Source organism: Haliotis asinina, chromosome 9 (genome assembly GCF_037392515.1).
Source record: "Haliotis asinina isolate JCU_RB_2024 chromosome 9, JCU_Hal_asi_v2, whole genome shotgun sequence".
Taxonomy (NCBI): Eukaryota; Metazoa; Mollusca; class Gastropoda; order Lepetellida; family Haliotidae; genus Haliotis; species Haliotis asinina.
The window spans coordinates 50375386-50392795 of NC_090288.1; the positions used below are offsets into that span (position 1 = coordinate 50375386).

General features: G+C 38.9%; 1 protein-coding gene across 1 annotated transcript in view; it reads left to right on the top strand.

Moving 5' to 3' along the window:
- Positions 1-17410, top strand: part of LOC137295595 (uncharacterized) — a 31381-nt gene that overhangs the window by 5686 nt on the left and 8285 nt on the right. Inside the window, exons 2-3 of the mRNA XM_067827019.1 lie at positions 11229-11449; positions 12193-12350. Of these exons, the coding sequence (XP_067683120.1) occupies positions 11229-11449; positions 12193-12350 (379 nt within the window). The remainder of the gene's footprint in view (positions 1-11228; positions 11450-12192; positions 12351-17410) is intronic.

The window sequence follows — 17410 nt, forward strand, 5'->3', positions numbered from 1 at the left end:
GCTAAGGAGATTACCAAAAGCAAAAAGCAGTTTTGCATTTCACGTGGTAAGACGTTCCTCTTGTTCACATACAAATGTGCAAATAATGAAATCAGATTAGCCAATGACGTTGAGCGTGTTAGTTTTACAGTTGTATAAAATGATATTATATCTATCTGATATATTAATTGAGCAAATAATGAAATTAGATTTGCCGATGACGTTGAGCGTGTTAGTTTTACAGTTGTATAAAAATAATGTTATATATATATGATGTAATAACTTACCAAGGGACTTACTGGGCAACTTCTCTTTCTTCAATTTTAGTGTTACGTCATAATGGGTTGATGACACGGCTGCCCGTTATCTAACCCATTCGTTTCTGTAGTACCATTGCTTATAGATGAAGGAATTTCTTTATATGTGATGAATATCCTTTATGAATAATAATCTTTTCAAGCCAAATCATTTTCTTGTCACTGAACGTTATAGTGTCTGCTTCCTGATCATTGGTTGGTTCGTGATAACTATCACCGTACGCTAAGATTACATCGCACCCAACCAAAAGCGGTTTTGCATTTCAAGTAGTAAGACGTGTCTCTTGTTCACATGTGCAAATAATGAAATCAGATTCGCCAACAGTTCAGCAATGATTGAGCAAGGGACACAAGACATGAGCTTCATACATTTTGAAAAATCGAACAACTACCACCCTCGACAGTGACGAAGGAATCTTAGTACACACCAAAAGGACACCATAGCTGGCTATCCATGGAGATTCAGAGTATGCACGAGACGCCAGACAACCATTGTATGGAATGGATATATACATAAGTAAAGCATGTTTTTGACATTGTGTGGTACCATGTATTTCATCATAATCATTGGTAGAATTGTGTCTAGTTATATATGTTTGCCTATGACTAACATCGGAAGAAAGACAGCTGAAGGAACCTGACAACACTTCACTGTGTGTTAATTTGTGACAAAGTTACTGTTTTGGAAACAAGCAACTTAAGCCAGTGACTGAATTGTCTCCGATATGCCATCGATTTTCATCAATATTTCATCGAGAAGGCATCTTTCGCAATGTGACTTCACATTGATTAAAAGAACGAAAACATCTTCAATACTTAAAGAGGCATACTAAACAGAGCGAGATAGTGAGTTGAGTTTTACCAATATTTCAGCTATATGACGGCGGTCTGTAAATAATCGAGTGTGGACCAGACAATCCAGTGATCAATAACATGTGCATCGATCACTTATGCCAACCAAGTCAGCCAGCCCGATCCCGTTAGTGGCCTCTTTCGACAAGCATAGTCTCCTTTTATGGCAAGCATGGGTTGTTGAGAGCTTATTCTACCCCAGGCCTTCACGGGTCATACTAAACAGAGAGTACAAAGTAAACAATTACAAATTCAAAACATCATTATTATTTCAGTGTTAAATGAACGCACCAGACCACCATCCTGAGGGTCCGGGTCCTCAGGGTGTTCGGGAGTCTGTGCTTTGCTGGGAGGGTATGGTTCCAAATAGAACGTGTTGCTTTTGACCACATTCTCAATGGCATTTTGTATTATGTAATATTACAGCGCTCTTAAATTACATCTTACACTATAATCTAGGCCTCCTAGCCCCGAAATACATCAAATTTCTGTTATAATGTTATTCAAACAACTACAATAAGCCCAAAACTATGACAGATGCATGTCGAAATCGGGGTTTCACCGAGTGGTAACTGTGATTTCATGGTGGGGTGAATGTACAAAATTTCTGCTTCCTAACAGAACGTTATGGCATGACACTATAGCGATTTTTGTTATATAGAGGGGCTCGAGGGGTAGCCTAATGGTTAAAGCGTCACTCGTCACGCTGAAGACCCGCCTTCGATTCCGCACAATGAGTGAAACCCATTTGTAGTTCCTCGTCGGGACATTGCTGAAAGGCGGCATAAAACCATACTCTAAGACGTAATATGAGTGAGTGAGTTTAGTTTTAAGCCGCAGTATTCCAGTTATATATCACAATGAAAAGATATTTAACACACATGACGCCGATTAACCGATTTAGCCAGTAGGAACCGGTATATGCAAGCATGGAAAAACATGGCAACCGACAGGACACACCATTTTGTGTTCGGGTCATTTAGGGTCCTCTGTCTTTGAGAGAATTTAATTAACATATTGGCATTCATTGTTGAATTAGTCTCATCTATGACTGAACACTGAAACGTTTTTTGAAGCCGTTCGCAATTTCGTTTCAGTCCGGCCTTCCGGCTCTTTACATCTGTCACTTACCGTTACCTATGTTCCAAGACGTTGTCTGTTACGTCACCATTCGTTCTTGACAACGACGACGCCCATACAACACGACTGAAGAAATCTTGGAGAATTTTGTTCCATGTCTGAACCAACCTTTGGTCCAATTCATCTTACGTCAATGACGTAAACAAACACCTCTCCATTTCATCCCAAGTGTGCTAAATAATATAGGGAGCAGGTCCGAAGAAAGAGCTGACCAGAGGAGTACTGGCATGTTCTGCTTTTTGAAGAAATGTCACCACGTGTGAACGGGCATTATCTCGCTGACGCCTGAGGTTACGTCTCTACCTTTTAATGAATGGTTACAGGAGGTACGAATGTTACGAGAAAAGTTACGAGACCTTAGGCTTACGAGAGTTTTGTGAAACGGGGTCCTGTTTCGAAGACGTGTCAGACTGCTATTTTCAATTACAAGTGTCCAAACCATGAAATGTGATGGATACCCATACCATTACGCCGTCGACATCAAACTATCGACGTTGAACAAAGCACGGGTCAGCATACACTTGTCATGCCAACTGGGCTGTCACATCTCGGCATCTTACGTATCTATTTCATCCTAAGTGCGCTAAATAATATAGGGAGCAGGTCCGAAGAAACAGAAGACCAGAGAAGTACTGTCATGTTCTGCTTTTTCAAGAAATGTCACCTCGTGTGGACGGGCATTATCTCGCTGGCGCCTGAGGTTACGTCTCGGTTTTTGAATGAACCACAGCAAAAATAACTTGGTTTCCATTCTTGCGGAAACCTGATGGATACTGGGTAATGTAGGTTTCCGCTAGGTTTCAGTTTCAGGAAACGCGCAATGAGAGTTTCCGCATAGTTTCCACAACTGAAACTAACAAGTCTTAGTTTCCGTCATGTTTCCGTCAACTGAAACTGTAGTTGGAAGTTTCCATTTAGTTTCAGTTTACTGAAACCTTCATAGCTGGTCTTGCGGAAACCTTGTGGATCTTGGGTAATGTAGGTTTCCGCTAGGTTTCTGTACAAGGAAGATGACAATGAGAGTTCGCTTAGTTTAGAAAGCTGAAATATGTTGTATTATCTTGTTATATTTATTACATATTTATTTCAACAAAAAAACAAACGCTGGAAATATTATGATCCAACTGTTTCATTTCTTAGAAAAGCTCACATTTTAATGCAACAGGGCAGTTGCAGTAGTACACAATTCGCTGTATTAAGAAACTGGGGCGCTCAGAAGAGTAACAGAATTCTCTGCACACAAGCATTGCTCAGGAAGTAGGCACACTGAATGAAGACGAGCTAGTCAGTACACAAAGTGCTTTGTTCTTCTGCAGATGTTTGTTGGTGTATGCGAGTCCTGGTTAATATCTGGCGAAACATCTGAATCCGAATCAATCAGGCTCTCACATTGTGGTGGTAATAGCTCGCAAACCTTGAATGTGCTGTTAATATCTTGGTCACTGTCAGTGTCTGGAAAGGAAAAGGACATTCAGTTTGAATGATCAATTCAACTGAGAGACAATTCAATGAATGAAACACAGCAATATATATGATAATGCAGATAACATGTATTACAAATATTAAATACGTATTACCATTTGCTCACTTTCAGTTATTACAGTTACATGTATGATACATACATTAAATATATTAAACATGGGTAGCAAAGTGACAGTGCAAACTCGATTTTTAGTGAAATCTAAAAATTCTTTGATGACTAACCTGATGAAACATTTGTCACGCACCCGAAAAATCTTTACAAACTAACAAACATCTTGTTACGGAGATGGAGATAACGTGTTTTCCTTGAAACAGACGTCTGGCAGTGAGGACAGAAAAGCCGTATTTCTCCTGGAATTTCAAATATATGTATATATTATGCTTGAATCCATGTACAGTTACACTTTGAGTGAGGTCAAAAAGGTTTGTTGTATGTATTAACATAGTGTCAGCTTCATTATAAAGCTATATGAATAATATTGTTATAAAAGAGATTCCCTTACCGGGCATCATTCTCCGAGTTTGTTGGTCCACAATCCATATCTGTAAATCAAATAACTGACACAACGATTCTTTCAGAAATATGAAACTCGAGGTGTGATGATAATGCATTGTAGGGCTAACACATGCAACATGTACTGATGGACAAGGTTTTAATGGTTATAAAACAAATATCAAACCATGAAACTGATTAACTGGTACAACTGGATACACAGAAGTGACACAGAACATAAGATACTAGATAATTTGATGAACTAATAAATGTATGATGTGACTTGGTTGAAATATTTCTGGAGTACAGATTATATGAATAGATATAACGAAGACATATATGCGGAATATCTCTGGGTACCCATGTTAAAACAAATATTGTAGAAACCAACCATATTTCAGAAACGTATTTCTCGTGATTTTAGGCTGTTTTTCTTGACAATTACTTGTCGCAATGTCCACAAAGAACTGTGTCCCTGCAGCAGAAAGTGCCACGAATAGTCTATAGAAATTATGCATGTACAAATCATAGCCAAAGGGTCAGTGGGATTGTGCTTCATTCTTCATTCACATTGACAAATGAATTAAGGTTTCAAAGAAATTGTGACACATCACCAAATTATATTAGTAATAGTAGTTAAGATAACTTAAAGGGTAGATAGGGATAGTAGATCTGGGTGTATTAAAGAACAAACAATGTTAATATTTCTAACCCCCGTGCATGTTGCGTAAATTACTTACATGGTACGTGGAGGGGGGGGGGGGGGGTCGTCCATCCAGCAGAAATATATCCGGATACTACCTTCTCCTGACAGGATTTTAGAAAATAACTTATTTGCCACAATAAAGTTTCCCATGAGTGCTAAATCAGTAGGACTCATGACGCTCGGGCATGTTAAAGTAAGGTGAACATGTTTTCACAATTAATCACTGTTAATAATCACAAGGTCTACATATTGATGCTTGACACTGAGAAAAAGCAATCAGTGACGCTAATGCGATGAAAAGACTGCTAAAACCATAACTGCTCACTGTTGTCACTTTGAGTACTTACATTCAATCCGCTGAATTCCACTTTTCACACGCCCCTTTGATGTCGGCAATGTAAACAAATAAACGAATGGGACAGGATCACGTCCACGCGAGACTATCTAATTGTTAACAAAACAACTCACAACAGGGTGTACCTTCCTCTTTTGTTGTAGAACGAGGAAATCTACTGTCAAATGGTCACATTAGATTTATTTTAAAAAAACACAATGACAAAACTGTCTATTTCCCGTGAGTGTTAGCGAGACGCCATCTTGTTTGGCGGGTAGGAACAAATTTGTTTTCCTAGCAATTATTTTTCAAAACTTTAAGCATAAGATGGCTGCGTCGTGTAAACTTTGCCATGGCCACCTCACTTTCCCCAAAAGCACTCGACGAAAGAATTCGCGACTTGGAGAAGAAAGCAGAGAACGGATGCGAGCAACTCGGAGTACCTCGGATGTGTCAGGTAAGACCGAGGGTATTTTATTGTAAATAACGTTTAAAGAAATATTGCGTTAATGACAGAAATCCGGATAGATTATAAAGTTTATCCCGCGAATGTATATTTTCGCTCGTATTATTTTTAAATGTTATCGTTAAATCTAAGTAAAATAGGCCTGAAAAATAAGTTTGTTTATATTCCATTTCAATAGATCGACATGGTATAGAATACACCAAGCTTGTATTTGTAAGTAACTATCTTAGTACTAACCACAAGATTTATTTAAGTTTAAAGGGGCAGACTTTTGATTTTAGTGCTCCTGTTAATAGTTTGCAAATTTTAGCGTTGCAACTCGGTTAACACTTGTACAAAAGGTGTGTGTGTGTGGGGGGGGGGAATGAATTACGATCTACATCAAAAAGATCCGCCATATGTAGTGGTTCACTCATGGGTTTACTGGGTATTGCAAGATGTATTTCACCAATTCAGATATATTTTAAAGAATGATAAAAATGATGGGCTTTTACAATGGCAACATTTCGGTGTAATTTATTAAATGGAATCCTGGATCATTAGTGAAATGAAATTGTTTACCCCCAAATTCGCTCAGAGGGGTCAGATGTGTTTCTGAACTATTTGAGGCAAACACTAAATTCATATAAGAAACTGTTAGCTCTGCGTAGGATACATTTAAAATTTCATGTAATTTTTCAATAATTTAATACATACGTGTTGAGCATAATCATATATATATATACCTGTTATATTTAACGTATTTGATTTAATCTTTTAGGCTGTTGTGAGAAAAATCTGGACACGACTGCTCCTGGAGGATCACCCTTGTCTATCGAAGGTATGTGCTCATGTTACTAGGTAATTTCACTTTGAATATTTCATTAATTCACTTCCCTACGTACGTTTTCTCAAAATGAAAAATACATGAAAGTATCATTTGCAAATGGATTTGAATAGCCGGTAAACTAAATCAGTTTAACATTACACCTGTGTGAAATTGCCATCAAACTGACCCCTTGATTTTACAATGCTTAATTGCTGCAAGGTTATGTCATGTGATATAACTAAACTTCTTTTATCATGATCTTTATGTCAGTTGTTCACTTACCGGTTGCATAACTTTGGCAAACAGGATGTACATAGAATTTGCACGAAATAACACAAAGGATGGTTAGCCTTTTGGAAGTTATTTTAAATCATTTAACTACAAAATGGTAAACTTTCAGAACAATATATGTATTCAAAGATATAAATCTGCAGTTTACTTGGTTGTATAATTTTCACTGACGATCGTTAATTTTAATAGACATTGTGTTGAATGCATGATTGAATGAAGTGCAAGAAAAATGACATTTTGTTTTTATTTCAGTAAAGCCGATGACGAGGACTCTATGAATATAGTAGTCAAAGAAACAAGTGACTATATCACGACCAAGGATGGTCAATAGGATCTTGTGAAGGTAATTTTCACTCACCTGCCTGTCATTATAAATAGTTAATGATTTAAATAATAGTGTAAAGACAGATTTATGGATGTTAACTTCAGTAACCAAGCCAGCATGGCATATATAAATACCTTTGCCTAACAGATGAACTAAAACGTGTGAAACATGCTGTATAGTACTTTAAACATTTATTTTCAGAAGCGCTTTGTAGAGTGTGGCGGAACAGGCGTGATGATCTCAGTAGACAAGAAACCGGAAAGAAAGTGTCACACAGAACAGCAGCAAAAAAAACAAAAAGAATGAAATCCGTAAGTATATCTATTCGAATAATAACATGTAACAATTCTTCTCATTACAATGTGTGACAGATTCTAAGTTCCGGAAATATACATTTAAAATGTTTATGGATTATTGCTTTTTACATTCTTAAGATATGTAACACATGATTCAGATCATAATTTCATAAATCATAACATAAGAATCAAGTCAGTTAATGGTGATATATAAACATGTTATTACACTTCAGTGACTTCATGTCACTTCAGAGCAACAGATTGTGTGTCCATAAGAAAATAGGTTAGGTCATTAAATGTGATGAACTGCTTAACTTGTGTTGGGGTGATTAATGAAGTAAATAATTTTTCATGACACTTCCTTTTTAATAATTTGCAATCCATCTTGGCATTATGGTTTATCTGTTGATTGATTTTTGTTTATTTTTCAGAAAATTGCACTGCGCATGAAAAGCCTGAAAACTATTGACTGGCCAGATCGACGAAAGGAAAGGGTTTCAACTATACTTACCTTGGAAATGACTTCACCAGTTGTGAGTGATGAAGAAGATGCCAATTCATTGCTCTCTTACCCCTTTACCTGGGAATCTAAACTCAAGATGTCTGCACTGGACTCAGCCACGATTTTCAACGCCACCACCAAAGCTAAGGCCAACATGAAGACCAGGATGCGGCATCCAACCACAATGACAGAGATATCCGCTCAAGGATGCCCAAGTGGGCTAGTAAATAGCTAATCGATCACATGAACGTAATTTTATCTGTGATCAATTAAATTTGAATTATTCTCAATGTAAAACTTTAATAGTTTTGATATTCTGATTGTATTTCAATTAATACAATTTTATTCAATCTTAATTTTTATCTATTTTCCAAGAGACCTTTATTTACTTTAAATACATTTTTTGTACTTTCAATGTAACCTAAGTTCTTTATTGCATTTTATTTCATTGTTGTATTGTATTGCATGGTGTGTGTTATTATATGTTTAGCATTGACTGACTGGGGTGTGTTTTTCTGTGTCAGCGTGAGGAGGTGCAGGGGGAGTCAAGGGATGCAACTGTTATAGCATGTTTTTAGAAATATTTTTGTCATAAGTGACAAATATTGATCTGTTATCTAGTGCTATATCTTTTTATTATTTATTAGATATGTGTTTGATCCATATTTGTCTGAAAATAAAACAGTGAATCTTATTGTATCTTTTGTTTTTCTTTATGTATACGTGATGATTGTACACAAACTCCTTATATTGTCTTTCCCAACCAGGAGTAACAAGAATGTTATATGCAATGACACACATTGAATGACTCCTGTGAACCCGAGTAAATGAAATGCTGTGGAAAGTATTCTGGCAACAGAAACTCTGCGGAAACCTGATGGAGTCTTGGTAACTGAAACTCTGCGGAAACCTGATGGAGTCCTGGTGACTGAAACCCTGCGGAAACCTGATGGATCTCTAACTTAACTGAAACTCAACGGAAACTTGTTGGAGCATGGGTAACGGATACCGTGCGGAAACCCTTAGAAAGTGGGTAATTGACAGTTTCCGTCATTGCGGAAACTCAGTGTAAAAGAACGGAAACTCACTGGATTCTTGGTGGAAACTTAAGTTTCAGTCCACTTTCCATCAGGTTTCCGCACTGCGGAAACCAGGTTATTTTTGCTGTGAACGGTTACTGGAGGTACGAATGTTACGAGAGCTCTGTGAAACGGACCACTGTTTCGAAGACCTGTCAGACTGCCATTGTCAATTACAAGTGTTCGACGTTGAACGATGCACGGGTCAGCATACACTTGTCATGCCATCTCGGCTGTCTAAATCAAATTTCGACTCGGATGTTAACAAAAGACCATCCCAATCTTGTCGCCTGTTCCTTAGATGGCTGTCTGCAGCAAACAAGACATACTCGTAGGTGACGTTTGGGCACAATTGGCCGTCGGGGCCGGATGATGTGCTCTCTCATTCGGTTCTGTACAGTCCTGGAACTGATTGGACCACAGCAAAAATAACTTTGTTTCCGGACACTGGAAACCTAACTGAAACAAAATGAAAACCTATGTTTCAGTTAGGTTTCCGGATAGTTTCTGTACATTTCCTTCAAGTTTCCGGAAAATGGAACCTCACAAGTTACCCACAATCCGGTAAGGCTCAAGTGAGTTTCCGTTACCTAGATTATAGTAGGGGCTCCAGTGAGTTTCAGTTATCCTGATTCCAGTAAGAGCTCCAGTGGGTTTCTGTTTCCCAGATTCCAGTAGGGGCTCCAGTGGGTTTCCGTCACCCAGATTCCTGTAAGGCTCCAGTGAGTTTCCGTTACCCAGATTCACGTAAGGCTCCAGTGCATTTCCGTTACCCAGATTCCTGTAAGGCTCGAGTGGGTTCCCGTTACCAGGATTCCTGTAAGGCTCCAGTTCCATTACCCAGATTCAAATAAATTTCCGTCGAGTTTCAGTTACCCAGATTCCAAAGAGGTTCCATTGGGTTTCCGCTATCATCTACTTTCAGTGGGTTTCAGTTACTTTATTAAATTAGATTCCCCACTGATTTCCGTTTATTTCATTCACATTAATCATATTCCATAAGTTTCAGTAAATCAGAATCTGTGGGGCTATATTTGGTTTTAGTTAGTAGATCAGGAATGTTTCGAGCAGTCAAATTGGCAGTGAAGAATCGATTCCTTAGATCGGTGAACCGAATGTAGTGGACCGGGCTGAGTCAACTGTCTCGTGCTTCCATTATGACGGAAACATCTCCATAGAGATGAGATCGTATTTCTATGGAGACTAAAATGTTTGGCCACTTCATTTTGTACCATGAAAGTCTCTTGCTGGTTTATATTACTTCCGCTAGTTTATATTACTGGCAAATGACTTAAAATGCCAGAACATATATATGACGAGGTCGATAAGTCTTAGCCTAAGGGGTTTTGACAATCATCATTACAAGGTGGCTCTTTAGCCTTCTGCTTCTTAGCGGATAGGAATCTTTTCAACAGAAATGTGATTGCTGTATTATATGCATCGTTGTCCATTGGTGCTGCTGGCAACTGTAGTTGCAAAAGTTTTCTTAGGGTTTGCTTCCAAGACAAGTGCGTTCTCACAAGACATAATGAACGGAAAGGCTTAACGTATGAGCGAATGAATTAAGGTGAATACTCACATCGGCCAAATTTCAGCAATATGTTTATCGAGGGCCTGAAAACTTTGCCATGTGCAGTGTAGTTCCGAAATTCCCAACTTTTGACTTAACAGTCACCCGTGAGGATCTTCCCGACCTTGAACATTTTTTTCTGGTGCCTTCTATCCTTCTTTAACTCTGCTTCCTTCCTCTCACCATCAGCACATGAAGGAGCATAGTCCAGTAGACGCTTCGTCTGCTTGCATGACTGTAAATATTAGCCTAGAGTTACTTGATGGCTGCCTTGTGGCAAGTTTTGTTCATGTCACCCGCAAAGACTGCATTGTCACTTTGCTGCCTTCTGAAATGTGTGGCCTGGTTTCGTTTTTTAATCAACTGTAATCAGCACGTTTTGTTAATTTTCACATTCGTTACATACCGATCGGACTTGACGTTTTGAGCAAAGATATGTAATAAACCTCCCCCATCCTCAGTAGTATCTTCCTCTTTCAACATGCATGGTATACCCGGGACATGTTCTTCCCTGGAACCAACTGCCCTGAATATGAGGCATTTAGAGATTTGATCTTACACAAGATTATTTTGCTAACGACTTCACAGATGTGTTGACCTGGGACGGCTGGACAGTGGTGTTTCGAGCCCAGAAACACACAGGGACATCCAGTTACTTAGCATGGATGAACGACAGCATCTACCACGACCACCCACTTCTGCCACCTCGACTGCAACCTGGCTGTTTCTCGCCAAACACATCACGTCCATGTGGTGATCACTTCAGAAGCAAGATTATGTCTACATGGGAGACGGCTGGTATACAACTGGTACGTACACTACAGTTACAAAGAACGATAAAGTACAGTCGAACTTAGTCATCCAACATGATGACACCGATCTTATTCAGTGGTTATGAATACATCTGACATGTTTTCGTGTGTAAGTGGGCGAGACCAACATACTAAAAACGATATCGATATTTCATTTCATTCAAATGTTAATGCTATCCATCTTATTATATGCATTAGCTATACGTGCCATAGCAAAATATCAGTTTGGTCAAGGCAGTTATAAAATTGAAGATTCTAGATCAAACAACACAAGCATTAGTTTGAGTAACGCCCTTGCCAACGGTACACTCATAGACCAAAGAATTAAATCTATTAGTCCGTTTTTTCAGTTGAAACAAAAACATTAGGATGGAACGCGGAAATATAGAGTCTCTTCTTCAGTTGAAAAAAATCAGGATGGAAGGTGGAAATATAGAGATGTTATTTGGACACATGAGTATATCGTGGTGTTACGAGTCCAGGCGATATGTGTTATTTTCTTTGGTAAAATATTAACTAGTTTAGGGGAACACGTGAAGGGTAAAATTTGTTTTTCTTAATTACTCTTTTCATGCTCTTTATTTTTTATCAGGTCGGCAGCATATAACTGCAAAAATGTAAAAACGATTTTTTTTCACTCTCTTCACAATAAAGTCGGCGGATCCTTAGTCTGTGTTCGTGCTTGAATATACATACAAATGTTAATCTATAATGTTATCAGAAACAATAACTTTTGTCAGGTGAAAGTTCTACTAATGAAGAACAGTCGCGTTCGGAGGGAAAGTGTTTTTGATGGGACCGGTACTACAAAAATGTCCTGGTTTACGGAAACAAGAGTGGTATATTCAACATGGACGGACCTAAAGACGTCTACATACAATTATTTCAGTATCGAAGGGTAAGTATTCAGTTCATTCATTAAGAACTATTTCAGATCTGCCACTTAACATGGACAGGTGAAGTCTTGTGATTCTGAGCAGGGCTGCATTCTAAGATTTGACCCTTTGGTCGACTTGAACATTGAATATCATGGTCAGTCGGCTGACGGTCGATAGATGACAACCAACACCTCTTTCAGTAGCACTCAATAACATACCAGCTATCCACATACCAGCAACTTGAAATTCAGCTTTTGTCAATTGAGGTGGTCCCATATTTGCTTCTCAACAATGAAATCAATTGATTTTTCAAGTTATAGATCTATAAATACAGTTTATTGAATCCAAATGGGTATTTGCTTAAAGGCTGGTGCACACACTGCACACGAAGCTTGCCGTTGATAGTAGTAAATGTATAACCGAAGTATCGAAACAGTCATACAAAGAAACATGGTTGTGCTCTGAATATTATGGCTTTTGGCGGTATTACAATGTTTTGTCTCTATACTTCAGACTCTGCCACAACAATATATTACTCCACCGTGTGGGCATTTTTGTTTTTAAGCTTAGTTATATGCTGGAGTTCAGGGGCATGTGTATGTATTCTGTTCATACATGTTCATTTGTGCATAGAGTGTATGGTCTACAGTAAGCTTAAGGATAGGAAACCTCTCACGAACAACTGCCATGTTGTTTTCCATATTTCAGGTCTGGAAAATATATTGATGACTTGATTTGTATGAAGATTCTCTTCGAGAACTTGAAATTCTGCTCAGGAAAGTGTTTAAAAGATGTAGAGAGTACAAGTTAATGCTCAACAAGGACAAGTGTAAACGTGGTATGGCAGAGATAGAGGTACTAAGACATGTGGTCTCTGCTGATGGTGTTAGACCTAATCCTAAGAAGGTATCAGCTGTTGAACTAGCTAATCCTTCAGAAAATGTTTCAGACTTTCATTCATTTTGAGGAGTGTGCAATTACCACATGAAGTTTATTCCTGGTTTTGCAGATCTGTGTGAACGATTACTTCTTCTCACTAGAACTGGAGTGAAATAGAGATGGAATGATGTTTGTATCTTTGAAGAAGGCTGTTAGTAAAGCCACATGTTTAGCTTTCTATGATGTTGATGCTCCAACTATTCTGGTTTGTGATGCTAGTCCAGTTGGTTTGGGTTCAGTCTTACTTCAAAAGCAACATGAGGGCAGTTTCCAACCCATTGCGTTCGCTAGTCGTTCTTTTACGAAAATGAGCGTAGGTATTCACAAGTTGAACGAGAATCTTTAGGATGTATCTGGTCTGTGGAACATTTCCACAAGTATCTTTGGGGAAGAGAGTTTGTTTTACAAATTGACCTCCGTCCGTTAATTCAAATGCATACTCAAGAGAAAACAGTTCAGTAACCTCCTAGAATTCAAAGATTCGATTCGACGTTAAGGAGATAGCATTTCCAAATTAGACACATGGCTGGCGAATCTAATATTGCAGACTTTTTCTGCAGACAATCTTTATCATCTAATGTGACCGTGTTTTTGAATATTATATCAGGTTTGCGGTTGGCGCATGTGTGCTAGATATTAATTCTATTACACTAGATTTGCAATCAGAAAATGTTCATAAAAATGGAGAAATTGTGAAAGTATTAAGTGCTGTAAAGACAGATGACTGGGGTCATGTGTCGGTGGCGTATCTGAAGTTCAGGAACGAACTCTCAATATATACTCACCCAAAAAAGAAACTGTGCATTGAAGAAATTGACCAAACTCAAAACAACCCAATTTCCTATGTGTGAAAAATGTTAACCTGTTCATGAATAAGTTATATTGAACACAAAAACGGTTTTCCCCGTTAAAATTGCGCTAACGTTAAATGACGTGCTGCACGTTTGTGAAAAGGCATGTTTGCACGTGGAGACTGTGAAAATATATGCAGCAGTGCCAAACCTTGAGTATTTAAACACAAAAGTAAGGTCTTCCTATCGTTCACATTGAAACTTGCGTTGCTGTTAAAACGACTCCACTTTAGCATGCCAAGATTGACAATAGATCAACGTCTCTTTGGGCTGGGTATGATTAGAGCTGGCAGAACACACAGAGAGGTTGCCCAGCATCACAGCTGCCACCGTAACACTGTAGACAGACTGGTCCATCGACATGCACATCATGCTGACGTTCGAGACCGACCCCGCTCCGGGAGACCCCGAGTTACCACCCCTGCACAAGACCGGTATATCCGCGTCACCCATCTCCGGCAACGACCACAGCCAGGAACATCCCTAACCTGAGACGGATACATCCTCAAACAGTAATCAACCGGCTGAGAGAATACGGCTTACGTCCTCGGAGACCTGCAATACGTCCGATGTTGACGTTACGTCATCGTCGTGCTCGTCTGCAGTGGTGTAGACAACATCTCAGGCATCCCTTACACTGGTGGCAACGTGTTTTATTCGCAGATGAATGTCGTTTCCATCTCTCATCATCAGATGGCCGACAGAGAGCGTACAGACGTCGAAACGAACGCTACGCAGATCCATGTGTCGTGGAGCGAAACCGTTATGGGGAGGATCTCTCATTGTGTGGTTTGGCATCACTGCCCGTAACAGAACTGAGCTGGTCATTATTGATGGCAACCTATTTGCAGCCAGATATCGTGATGCATCTGTTGTTGTCCCGTTTTTGCAACGTCACGGCCCCGCCGTCATTCTACAGCAGGACAACGCCCAACCCCACGCAGCTCGTGTTGCTCAACAGTATCTGCAGCAACAAGTGGATGTTCTTCCCTGACCCGCAAATTCGCCCGATATATCGCCTATTGAGCACGTATGGGACGAAATGAAACATCGGCTGCCCTATGCACCGTCAACGCTTATGGAACTCCAAAGACAGTCTATCCGAATATGGAACAACATCCCACAACACTTCCATGCTAACCTGTTCGCCTCCATGAGGCGTAGATGCACAGCAGTAGTCTATGCAGACGGAGGCCATATCAGATATTGAGTGTGTGACTTTTGTGTTTGACCCCTAGTGTCTTTGACTCTCAATGGCACCAAGAGTATTCCTCGTAGCGTAATGAACTTTCTCGTGTTGATCACAAATTGACTGATCCGTGATTTAATGATATTTCCATGAAATGAAATGATACATATATTTTAAGTGTTATTTTTTTAGCATGCACACTTTCTTTTTTGGAAGAGTTTGACGTTCTGGAAAGAATATTCTCTGAACATGGTTACCCAGACAGTATAGTTTCAGAAAATAGTCGCCAATTTGTGACTTCACTGTTTGTGAAATATTTGACAGTGGCAGGGATTGAACTTATCCCTTCCTCGCCATATTTTCCCAAGAGCAACGGAAAGATCGAACGCTTCCATAGATTCTTGGAGAAAGCATTCCGTTCTGCATCAACTGATGGGAATGAGTGGAAAGGACAACTACCCTAGAATTCTACAAATGTATAGAGGTACTCCTCATCGAGCTATTGGTGAAACTCCAGCCATGTCATTACTTCATAGGAACATTAGAACTAAATATCCAATGCAGTACTCATCAAAGCCAGATCCATTATTATAAAAAAACCTCTGTTATGCAGAGAAGATCAAGGCATACACAGATGTGAAGTACAGAACATTGTGAAACATTATATGTTTAGTGTTGGTGATGTAGTGTACATTGCTAATTTTGTACCTGGTACGTTAGCTCCAACATACAAACCTGTAAAACATGTGATCATCAAGAAGAAACAACGTGATACGTTCCAGGTGTTTTCAGTGTAAGAAATGTTAAATTACTTACACGTTCCATGTAAGGATTCAGTGACCTTTGATAATGAGATTCTAGAACATGTGATTCAGAGAAACGTGATATTTGACAGAAGTCACAAGTACATGCAACTTCAGTACCTACAGGGAACATTAATGTTTAACAAGATAACTTGTGTGCTGATTAAGCTGTAGATGTTCGTACTAATATGACCTAACCTGAAGAAGAAAATCAACTGAGTAGGTCTGCTACACAGTCCGCAGATACTGCTTGTTTAAGAAGATCTGAAAGGAAACGTCATGCTCCTGCATATTTGAAAGATTGTGTAAAGAAATGAAAATTTGAATATTTTAAGTTATTAAGTTATTATGATATTTTATCATTATAGACGTACGTAATTATAGAAGTGGGATATGTTTGGTGGGATATTTATTTGTTGTATCACATTCGCTACATGTTTGACTGGTGGTAAATTAAAGCATTTTCAAATATAATATTTGAAAATAATAGGCAGTTTTTTCAGGAACTGTGGGAGGACTGTAGTATTCTGAAATAGTTGTACAGCCTATAGCATCTGAGATCACTTTATGTGTATAACATATCTTGTGTACTACCTCAGAATAAAGTGGGTGATTGGAACTACTCGCATGTGGTCGGGTGTGTCCTAAGAGTGCAGTCAAGAGATCCCATGAAGACACTGCCCATGTCACAATAAAATATCGCCACCGTGAAAGGCACACTCCCATGTCTTCACTTAGCTGTGCCCTCGGATTTCTATCCCCATATTTAATAATTTTCTGCGTGAAATATGTTTTATTCAACATTGCAAGCGCCAATGTCGATCGTTGTTCGCCTCCATTACCCTTTCCAGCTTCCTTCTCAACGGAGCGAAGGATCAAGAAGAAGAAGAAATTAAAGGGGCACTGATGCGGAGCAATATCCGTGGACTGGTGTAAACTTTTGTTATTGTTTTTCTCCCGTGAGTACCCGGATGATATCCCAGAATTCGTGACTGGTTCGTGACCTCTGTTGCGCAATTGAGAGTTTCATTATAGACAGATCAACTAAGGTGAAGTCATTTTTACTTCATTACAAATGTAGTATGAAAACAAATTAAACCCTTTGAAGGTTAATCATCTGCCAGTGGTAGAAATGGTAAAAAAACTATTAGGATGGAAAAATAACAAAGCCACTGTACGTCTCTATATTTTGTCTCATAACCCTAATTAGTTTATTGTTATTTTTATGATTTTGAAAATTAATAAAAGAACACACGGTCTGCTTGTACTTACAGTAAATTTCAGCAACATTTATACAT